The sequence below is a fragment of the Alligator sinensis genome, unplaced genomic scaffold (genome assembly GCF_000455745.1).
Source record: "Alligator sinensis unplaced genomic scaffold, ASM45574v1 scaffold583_1, whole genome shotgun sequence".
In the NCBI taxonomy this organism is placed as follows: Eukaryota; Metazoa; Chordata; order Crocodylia; family Alligatoridae; genus Alligator; species Alligator sinensis.
Genome location: NW_005841983.1, coordinates 1,869,732 through 1,880,828, shown reverse-complemented (window position 1 = coordinate 1,880,828; position 11,097 = coordinate 1,869,732). Strand labels below are relative to the sequence as shown.

At 42.2% G+C, this 11,097-nt stretch overlaps 1 protein-coding gene across 1 annotated transcript in view; it reads left to right on the top strand.

Annotated features, from left to right (window-relative positions):
• BEND2 (BEN domain containing 2) overlaps positions 1-11,097 on the top strand; it is a 59,925-nt gene that overhangs the window by 37,808 nt on the left and 11,020 nt on the right. The window contains exons 7-10 of the mRNA XM_025201120.1: positions 3,205-3,733; positions 5,726-5,926; positions 8,563-8,684; positions 9,072-9,288. Coding sequence (XP_025056905.1) covers positions 3,205-3,733; positions 5,726-5,926; positions 8,563-8,684; positions 9,072-9,288 — 1,069 coding nt within the window. The remainder of the gene's footprint in view (positions 1-3,204; positions 3,734-5,725; positions 5,927-8,562; positions 8,685-9,071; positions 9,289-11,097) is intronic.

The following is an 11,097-nucleotide window of genomic DNA, read 5'->3' as shown; positions in this document are numbered from 1 at the left end:
CCCAACCCCCTCTGGGGCACTAGTACCCAATGACCTTCTCTCTGACCTGCCTTATGGCAACTTTCTCTAACATTCTTCTCAGATTAGAGGTGATCTCAAAGTTATTTGAAAAACTTTTTTTATGTTGTGCTTTTTTATGATGTATAAGGGAAAAACTTCTCAGATTAAAGAAGAGTCCATCCTTTCTAGTACAGACCAGAGACTACATCTGGTAACTCCTGTATCTTGCCCAATAACCAAGCTCTATGCCTGGGGTAACTGGTGATGCCTAGATGTAAAGCCGCCCTCCTATGTATTTTATGTAGACAATCATTCTGAATATAGGCTCCAAGTGATGGAAAATATACAACTTCTTTATTTCAATAGTTAATTAGCCTTATTAAAAAGATTGCATGATATCATTTTTTCATGTTGAATGCTACTGAACTGGACATTCAGCCTTTGGAACTGTAACAACTAGATCTGCTAGACAGAATCATTTTCTAGTGTTAGATCACTTCTCCCTAATTATAAACCATCATCAAGTTGTCTTGAATGTCTCTTTAATTAACAAAATATATAGCACTCTCAGGCTTTCATAGAAAAACATGTTTTGCAGATAATAAATCTTTGCTATCCTCTCTGGATCTTCTGTAGTTTTGCTGGAGTTCTTCTTGGATATCTTGGAGAGGACACATACTTCCAGCTAAAAGTGATGGCATTTAAAATTCACAAAGCCATTCTTTCTCCACAATGTTAATGATTTAAAAATAAGTAGATATTACCAAAACATCTTGCTTTGACCAACAGGCCTTTCTTCTCATAACTACTGTATTTACCTGGATCCAAGCTGACTTTGAATTTAAGATAACCTCCCTAATAATTAGATTCTAGACATGGAAAATTATAATTTTGAAAATGCAAAGCTACATTCCCCCACCTGCACAGCTGTGACTTTCCACTAGAGGGCCTGTTGATAAGGGGCCTGACTAGGAGCTACAGCTGTGAGTTGCCACTGCAGGGCTGGTGAGCCAGGACAGCCTTCTATCCCTGTTCCAGGTGTGGGGTGTCAGAGAGATTGTGGGGATGGGGAGGGTGGGCAGGAACATGAAGCTGGGAGGCAGAGAGTTAATGGGATGGGGGTGGATGATGAAATGTGAGGTGATAAGGAAATGGGGTTGGGGAAAGGGTGGTGAAATGAAGGAAGTCAGCCCCTGAAGAATAAAAGAGAAAGAAAAAAAGAGGAATTTAAATAAATAAAAATAAATAAAAAGAATAAATACAAGGAATTTAAAAAGAAATAAAGAGAAAGTAAATTAAAGAAGGTCTCCTGTTTTAATAGACTGCGATTGGGAATGTGGTGTGGAGTGCTGATCATGTTTCCTGGAGTGGCTGGGAGGTGGCAGTGGTGAAAGAAGGCACTTTTTGGGGAGCTACTGTCCCTGCCCCAGGAAGGAAGCCCCAGCTCATGGGGACCTGATCTGACCCCCTATCTTGTTCCCACCCCACCCCCAGAACTCCACTCCTGAACCTGCCCATGATCTGCAACCTAAATAGCTGGCATGGAATCTGCAGGCTGTTTACATAGAGTTGCACCCCTAGGCATAGAAATATCACATCTCCAGAGGTAGGAGGGGAGATGGCTTGGTGACAGAACTGCCCCCGGGCAGTAGAGTTCAGGGGTGGAAAGTCCTCACACAAAACAGGAGGGTGAGAAAGGGAGCACTGCATCCTGGGATGCTGGAGGACTACAACTTGGGCAGCTCATCTGTGGCGAGTGACCACACATTAATGGATCATGAATTGGGATCAGAGATAAACCTGCACTGGAGTGGCATAACCTTAAGCCACCTAAAATGGACTTAAAACTAGTTTCAGGGGTTAAAGTGTGAATAGTCCAGGGGTTAAGAGCTCCAGGAGCTGCCTAAAATTAGTGTGTAACAAGGCCCTAAGAAAAGGCTTTGTTTTCCCCATTTTGAATGGGAAAAAACCTCATCTTGGAATCAAGTAAATATGGTAACCCAAGTTTTACTCCCTAAATGTTGCCATACTAACCATTTCCACTCCTCATAGAATCTTTGAGGTGAGACAGGACTTGAATGTTTTATGTTTAAAACTAGCACTGAATAAAACAAGAGGCAGGCTGGGGATAAAACATTTTTTCTGACATATTTTATTGGCTTCTTTACAGTATATAAAAAGGTGTATGTCCAAATATGTTTCCCTTTTTTATACAGCAGTAGCATTCTCTTGTACCTCAATAGACTAGCTGACTAACTCTGAATTTTTCAACCAGTACTGTATGAAAACATGCCCATTCTCAGCTACTAAAAAAACAATTCTATTCTTTGCTACCTATGGGCATTTTTACACATACTCCAGGGGTTATGGGGTGAGGGGCAGGTGGTGCTTTAATTAGAGCAGCTCTCAGGAGCTGCTCTAATTAAAGTGCCCACAGTGTCTTGTGTATTCAGCATCCCTGCACTTCAAAATGGTGGTGGGAGCGCTTTAACTAAATCTCATCAAATGAGCTTTAGTTAAATTGTCCCCACTGCCATTTTGAAGTGCTGGATGCTGAATACACAAGATGTTGAGGCAGCAGACTAGATTAGCTGAGTCTGCTGTCACATGCTGTAATCACAGTGCATCAGAGCAGGTATCCCACATGTCTACAGACACCCTATATGTTCAGTCCTTTGGAGAAAGATTAAAGAGCAAGTCATGGGGAAGAACATGAGAAATGGAGATTATATTAGGACATGCCTACATTGCATTAAAGCACCACCATAAAAAACTTGTCTCATTTCTGTCCTAGTCCACATGCTAAAAAAAATCTCATGTAGCCATCCTTATGAGCATGCCTGAGGTTGAGAGCCTGAGAGTACCACTGGACACATGCCAGAAAGTGGTTCTGTGACATTATTTTCCATATGTGATGCATACACAGCAGGATTGAGGGAGCAGAGCATGTTCCATGGTGGCCTTTTGTAGCACTGTCCAGTACAGTGTAGATGTTCCTTTTGCAGTTGAATTGAGAAGTGGATATATACCAAAATTGATGTAGGAAGAAGGCAGCAATAGCATTGGCATTTTTATAAGGAAACTACCCGTAGGAAAAGTCTAATCAGTTTCAAACCATTGAAATCTCTCTTGTTTCCTAAGAAAGAATTAATCAGCAACTTTTTGTAGTTTAACTTAATTATTGTTTTCAAATTACATTCGCAGAGACCCATTGGATTTACACACAGAAGTTCCAGTCATTTACCCCATGGAAAAATTAGAGTACAAAAACAAATGGAGAGGGAGTCAAGTCTTCAGATCTCTCCCCCAGAACAGGGGAAGCATAGCCCTGCTATAAGAGTTAGACTACAGAGGAACCATCTCCCCAGCCATATCCAGGCCAACTCTACAATCAAACCTGTTCAACAAACTCTTCAACTTGAATCACAGCAACCTGCTCTTCGACAGAGCCCACCCCTACCCACTATCATTTCCACTCGTTCATTGCATTCACCATTCACAGTGGGTAACAGGATCTCTGACCTTCCTACACAAACAAATCTTGCAAGCACAGTTGTGGAAAGCACAGTCAACATTGCATCAGCAGCAGCAGGTTCACCGCTTGTGTCATCAGTGATGCCGACACCCCCTGAAACCAGTCTGGGAAGAAACGCCATGATGATGAACTACAGGGCTTCTGCAGGAAGTGTGAAAGAACTGCCATCATCATCAGTCTCTATCAATCTTAGTTATGGTGAGTTGCAGGTAGCATATGCTCAGAATAGTAGAATAGATAGTAACAGGGAATAAAATGTGACCAATAATATGTTACCTGATGTTACCTGATCCATTTCCCTTACAAAGAGGAATCAACATAGTTGCCCATTATCAACCCCACTTATGTTTGATTTAGCACTGGAACCATTGGCTACAGCTATAAGAAATAAATGGGTGTTTATAGATGTGATCCGGGAGTGGGACGAGGAGGCGCTTTAATTAGAGTGGCTTTTGGAGCATCATGTGTATCAGCATCCCTGTGCTGCAAAAAGCACAGGGATGCTGAGACATGTGATGGTGGAGTCTGCTGGAGTGCAGTAATTAACATGCTCCAGCAGACTCGATTAATTCAGTCTGCTCCAACGCACTGTAATTACAGCACATTGGAGCAGCCTTGCTACATGTCTATAGGCACCCAGTGTGACTTGCCACTTAAGAGCTGATGAGCAGGGGCATGCCTAGGAGCCAGGATGTCCAGGCTCTACCCCCACTCAGGGGTGAACGAGAGGGTACTGGGAACAGTGCATCCTGGGATTTTGGAGGACTACACACTGCTCATTTTATCTATGTGAAGCATACTGAAATTACCCTAGCATGAGCTAAGGTAGCACAACCCAGGGTTAATCCTCATCTGGTGTGGTATAACTTTGAGACACTGAGAGAGTGCTTAGCACAAATTAATGAGCTTTAATCTGTGGACACTCACATCTAAGTGCCTTTAGTGTAAGTGTAACATGTAACTTTATCCTTCTTTATCACATGAGGAAAATCATTTTTCTGACAAAAATAAAGCAGCTGAACTGACTGCCTCAAAATAAAAAAAGTATGCATACTGCACTGACAAAGAGTTTCAGTTGATTTTTACATTAGACTTACTTTGATATGCAGAATAACCTGTGCACTTCAACAAACTTTTTATTTACAAGTGGAGACAATGATTTAGGATTACATTAAGAATGCGCCCTCTTGTTTTGTCCTACTGATATAAGCTATTTTCATGCTGTGTACTCGCCTTGCCTAATGCAATACAACAGCTAGGACCTCGTGCAAATACAAAGAGCCTATATACATTGCTAAAATTTCTGAAGCTGTAACGATAAAGTGCAGTATTTAAGGGGAAAAAAGTAAACTAAAGGATTTTCTTGATACTTCTTTGTAATGAAAACTAAACATTATCATACTTAATAGACACTTCCGTTAAACAGGAGGCCATCACTTGTTCTGTTTTAGAGAAAGCAACTTAACAGTGTTTTATAGGAGGAAAATTAACTCATATATAGAATATGTCAAAGGCCCTCTCATGTTCCACCAGTGAACTGTTCTATAAGCGAGAGATACAGTCCCCAAAACCTTTTTGTTTTTAAAAAATATTTAATTTTAGAGAGCATGAAAAAGAGCTCTATACGGCATTGAATTATACATGCGCCATTATGTAATGTGAAGTCCCTTTTTCAAAATGCACATATACCCTTGAGTCTTGTGGCATTTTTGAGTCTAAAAAGTATATACATCTGATAGTTTCACATTATTTACTTCACTTTTCAGCAACATTCACAGGCACCTCCATTCAATTTCTGTTTGTGCACATGTAAATACCAGCATGAAAATGCTAATAAAATAGTAATAAATTGTAAGAATTTGTCTGGAAAAGTTAGATATACTTATATGCATATTAACAAAGTAGGACATTATGATGATTTGAACTTTTATGTGCTTAATGCTTTTTTCTAGGTGCTGTTGATTAGTCAGTTTGGGAAAATACATAAGGTTAACCAACACAATTTTTTGCCTTCCTGTAAGTGCAAAGACAGATAATATATAGCTGACCTAATTTTATCAGAGAAAGCTTGAGAAACACATTTCTAAATGAGCTGACCATTACTTAGTGCTAAAGTGAGAAATTGGTTTGGGGAGAGCTCCTTTTTCAGCAGTTTGTTTAATCTTCTTTAAATGCTTTTGCTTTACAAAGAGTATATTGGTGACCCATCGAGAAATATAAAAGTTCTTGGCAACTATTTGATGAAGGCTCGACAAAAAACCAAGCCAAAGTATGCAGCACGCTACTTAGTTCGTGTCTTGTTCCCCAAAGAAACATTACTGTGTAGCATTATGGGTGTAAGTGCACGGGGGCGCAGAACATTGGATCCTAACAAGGTTGCTGCAATAAGAGGTATGTTCAGTTTTTTAAATCTGTATAGTTCACTGTGATTCCTTATCAGCTTACCTGAATTCTTAAATTATAACTTTTCAGTGTGTAATATCTACCTTCTGATTAGTTGCTATACAACACCTAAATTAGCCAGTAGTAGATATAGGCATCACTGTGCATTTTAGTTTTGAGGAACATTTGAATCCAACTTACCTCAGTTGCTCACACTTCTACTATTTCTGGAATTTCTCTCGTTATTCATAATTTTATATTCTTATTGTTCATCATTCAGAACCACTTATATTCATTTTAAATTATATGTCCACAAAGTTAATGGACCTATTGACAGACAAATCAGTGGACACGTTTGTCACCTAACTTCCATTTTCTTGCTTGTTTAGAACGTGGATAGTAATTAGGGCTGTAGGAAATTTTGACAGATGTTTCGTTTCGAAGCTGTTTCAATGCATTTCGAGGTTGAAACAGTGAAATCGAAATGAAACAAAAGGCCTTGAAACGGCTTTGAAACGAAACAAGCGCACTCAAAACATTTAGCAAGTTTCAAAACGTTTTGAGTTTTTAAATTGGGCTTGCTTGCAGCTAAACAGAAACTAAGGAGAGGGAGGGGGAAGAGGAGGGAAGGAGTTCTCTGATATTGACATCTGTTTGATTCCCCACCTCTCTGATCGCTTTCCCCAGCTCCCTGTTCATTTCCCCAGCTATTTCTGGGGGGTGCAGCTGCCTAATCTGCATGTGGGGTTTCAGCAGGCTGCCTCTGTAACTCCGTGTGCAGATCCGGGGGACCGCGCCCCCTGGAAAGAGCTGGGGGAAGCGATCAGAGAGCTGGGGAATTGAACCGGGAGCTGGGGGAATGTTCAGGGAGCATCTGGGGACTCCAACTGGGAACATTCCCCCAGTTCCCGGTTGGATTCCCCAGCTCCCTGATCTTTCCCTCAACTCTCTGATCACTTCCCCCAGCTTTCCTGGGGGGCGCGGGCTCCCGGATGATGAGAGATGACAGCAGGCTGCTGCTGCCAGCTGGTAATGGCGGCAGTTCTGGGCTATTTCCGCAGCCGGCAACAGCAGCCTGCTGAAACCCCGTGCACAGATCCAGGGGCCTGCTACCCCCAGAAGGACTGCAGGGCTGTGCCAGACTCCTCTCGGGGGCCACGGGTCAGCTGGGGCCAGCAGCAGCACCAGTCTTCCTGGAGCTCAGCACGAGCTGCACATAGCGCCAGTCCCAGCCGGCGGCAGCAGCATGCTGTCATCCCACTCGTAGATCTGGGGCCCCAGAGTCTGGCATAGACCCACAACCCTCCCGGGGGGTCCAGGCCCCCAGATCTGTGTGCAGGATGACAGCAGGCTGCTGCTGCCAGCTGGGGCCAGCGCCAGCACTGGGAAGGGTTCTTCCCAGTGCTAAGTTCTGGCTGCTCCAGGCAGACTCTGGTGCTGGTTCCAGCTGGCAATGGCAGCCTGCTGTCATTCTCCATGCAGATCCAGGGGCCCACACCCCCCGGGAAGAGTCCAGCACAGCCTCGCAGTGCTCCCGGGGGGCATGGGCCCTCAAATATGTGCGTGGGATGACAGCAGGCTGCTGCTTCTGGCTGGGGCCAGCAGCAGCACCAGTCTTCCCAGCACTTGGTGCAGGCTGCGCTGAGCGCCGGTCCCAGCCGGCAGGAGCAGCCTGCTGCCCTCCTGCACGCAGATATGGGGGCCCGCACCCCCCAGGAAGAGTCCAGCACAGTCCTGCAGCCCTCTTTGGGGGCACGGGTCCCCAGATTTGCGCGTGGAGTGCCAGCAGGCTGCCGCTGCCAGCAAGTGATAAGAGTTTTGCTTTGAACAGTTTGAGGTGCTGTTTCCCAGTAACCCCTGCATCTATCTCCTTGAGACTTGGCAGGATATATGCCCTCAGAAGGGGCTACCATTCCTGCAATTTTCACTTGAATCAGGCAAGAAATGACAAAGTTATAGGCATTTTCATGATTCCTCGTTATAACCTATGGGCAAAACGTCAGAATGCGTCGAAACAGCGTTGAAACAGTGAAACAATTGTGATGAAACAGAACTGAACGGTGCTTCAAAACAGTGAAATGAAACACTGTCCCTTTGAAACGGTGAAATGGAAGTCAAAATGAAATGGTGCTATTTTGCACAGCCCTAATATTAATGACATTTTTGAGAAATTCCTTCCCTAGCCTGTCCCTGCCAACAGCAAACATACCTGCATGTGGGCATGAATGCAGGCATATACATAAGCTGTTATTTTTCATAAGCTAGTGTATAAGACATTCATTGTAGTTACAGATTTTTTTTGTCTTGACACAAAAGAAACCACAGTTTATAAAAACTGTTAAATGGATATGTTAGCCTTTCTGCTGGTTTTGTTATCTAGGCTGGTAGTCAGGCAAACTTAAACTGTTTTAATGTATCAACTAAGAAATATTGAATAATGAAAATGTTACTTACTATGTACCGTTGCAGAAGTATACTTTCACACTTTCCTTCATATTGTCATAATTCTTAAATATGAATTGAAAACCTTAATTTCATTCACAGATCTTGGTTGATGCATTAAATCAATTTATATCCTCTTAAAACACTTTTAATGCTTCTTTATTACCACATAACGTAAAATATTTCCCTCATTTTATGTGCAGAATTTCTTGCAACTAATTTCCCAACTTATGATCTGAGTGAATATGGAAAAGACTGGAAAACGTGCATCACAAATGTCAATGCCATGATCCGCTGCCTACGCTCTGAAACCAAAATAAATCCAGTAAGTCATCCCTTTTTTTCCTTAAATTTTTGCAAACCTTTGTACATAGAAGGGTTGTATATACAAGGACCCTGCTTCCTCTGCTCGCTGTCACTGGCTTCCACACAGTCAGATGCATTTGTGCACTTCAGGTCTTTATATCAGACTGGAATACTACCTCTGAAAGCACTTGGAGCTCTGTATAACTGACTTTCTAAAATGCCATGTGTTACTTAACAGGTGTTTGTATCTGGCTTGCTTGTAGCTTTTACTGTTGAAACGGACAGTTAGCTATTTCTTACATCTGTAGAATTTAATTACTTTTTTTCAGAAACTTGTTTAGAACACTCACTAGAAAACTAATGATCTTCTCTCAATGTATCTGTTGACCTTGTTTGTGTATTTCAGGAGGTAGCAGAAGGGAAAGAAAAAATGGCTGACACTCCAGATACATCCATTTGCGTGGATTTAAATTATAGTGGGGATGATGGTGAAGTCAATTCTCAAACCTCTCAGAAAATGACCAGTACAACAACAAACAGACTTCAGAACTCTGTATGGGATAAAGCCCCAGAGGTGTTCCGTGCATCTTCGGCCAGTAAACTACCGTCTTTGGAACCAATGGGTAAATGATGAAACTTTCATCTTCTGGATTCACACACATTATATTGTAAACAACCATTTCAGAAGTATGTAGTTTACTACCACAAATTAGCTATGATCCTTTAGCTGGTGAAATTATGAAATTCAGGACCTTGAGTCCTTACAATGAAAAATAGGGTTTACAGACCCACAAGATTATTTTTTTAGCTAATGAATCAACAGTTTTTCCATCCACTCTTGTCCCATAACACAGCAAAACTTTGCACTTCTGCTGTAAAGTTAGATGCAGAAAAAATCACATGTGAAATACAGTATTTTTTTTATATGTGGCATTCTTTTTCTCCAAAAACCAGCTCTCCAAAATTAGGGTGCATGTATTAAGCAGAATTTCATTTAGTTAACTGAAACTAACTTCAGTTTCAAACCTAAGTCTGAAGTTAGAAACACCCTGTTTTGATTCCTGCTCCATAGTGTAGCAGCTGTGGTATTACTTATTCAGGCAGCTGAGGGAATGAATTGACATAATGACTCGTTTTTCTACACTCTATAGGTATTGTCTTGATGTTCTACTAATCAAGCTCACCTCTCTTAGATGTTACTGCCTGCAAGCTGCTTCTCGTTTCTGTATTTCACACCCTCTTTAGCTCACACTCTTTAGCCCTTTTCAAAATCATAGACCCTTCCGTGGAGAACAGTCTTTAGTTTCAGCTAGGGATTCAGCTATAGTTATGCAGGAAAAGGAAGGTGGGTCAGTTGAAGACTAGGCTCTGTCCCTGCTCTATTCAACCATAACTGGAAAAATCTTTTTTCTTCATTTTGGTTTTCAAAAACAAGGTATATATATGTATATCTGTGGGCATGTTGTATGAAAGAAAATATGATAGTCCATTTTGCAGGGGTGTAGGTTGTAGCTGTGTTGGTCTAAGGACATAGGCAGACAAGGTTCCTTGGGTGAATCTGATATCTTTTATTAGACCAACCCAAATGGTTGGAGAATAGTTATTAAGCAAGCTTTCGGGTTCAAAAACCCTTCGTCAGGCTAAGGAAGTTTCAGCAGTTGGTGTGTGCTCTTCCTGGATGGAATGAAAAGTAAAGAAGCCAGCGGCTGGGCTGGGGAGTCAGTTGTCAGGCAGATTATAATGTGTCATAAATCCAATGTCTATATTTAGTCCATGATTTTTAGTATCCAGGAGGTTGATGAAGTGGAGTTCATAAGCTCGTCTCTGGGAAGTGTTGTGTAAGTTTCCTTTGAGGATCAGGACTGAGAGATTGGAGAGAAAGTGATTTTCTTGTGAGAAATGTGCCCCCACCGGTAATTGGGTATAGATTTCCGGTGTGCATTCATTCTGGTGCGCAGTTGTTGTTTGGTCTCTCCTACTTATTTTCCATCAGGGCATTTGGTGCATTGGATGAGCTATATTACATTTCTGGAGGTGCAGCTGTAAGATCCTGGGATGCTGATGGCTCTGTTGTGGGGTGTAGTAATAGTGGGGGTGGTGGAGATGTGTTGGCAGGTTTTGCATTTCTTGTCATGGCACGGTCTGGATCTTTTTGGTGTGTTCTGGGCTTGAAGAAGTTTTGCTTCTGGTGATGAGGTACTGAAGAGAACACCCGGGATCGCCACCTCACCAATCTTAAAAAGGCTTTTACCCAACAAGGACACGCCTCCAGAGATAGACTGCACGTTTGAAAGAGCCACCTGGATACCATGTGAAGAACTGCTGCAGTACAGAAGAAAACCCCCCACAAATCGCACACCACTAGTTATGACATATCACCCCTCCTTTGAACCTGTACGAACAATCCTCAAACAATTGCAACCCATACTAGA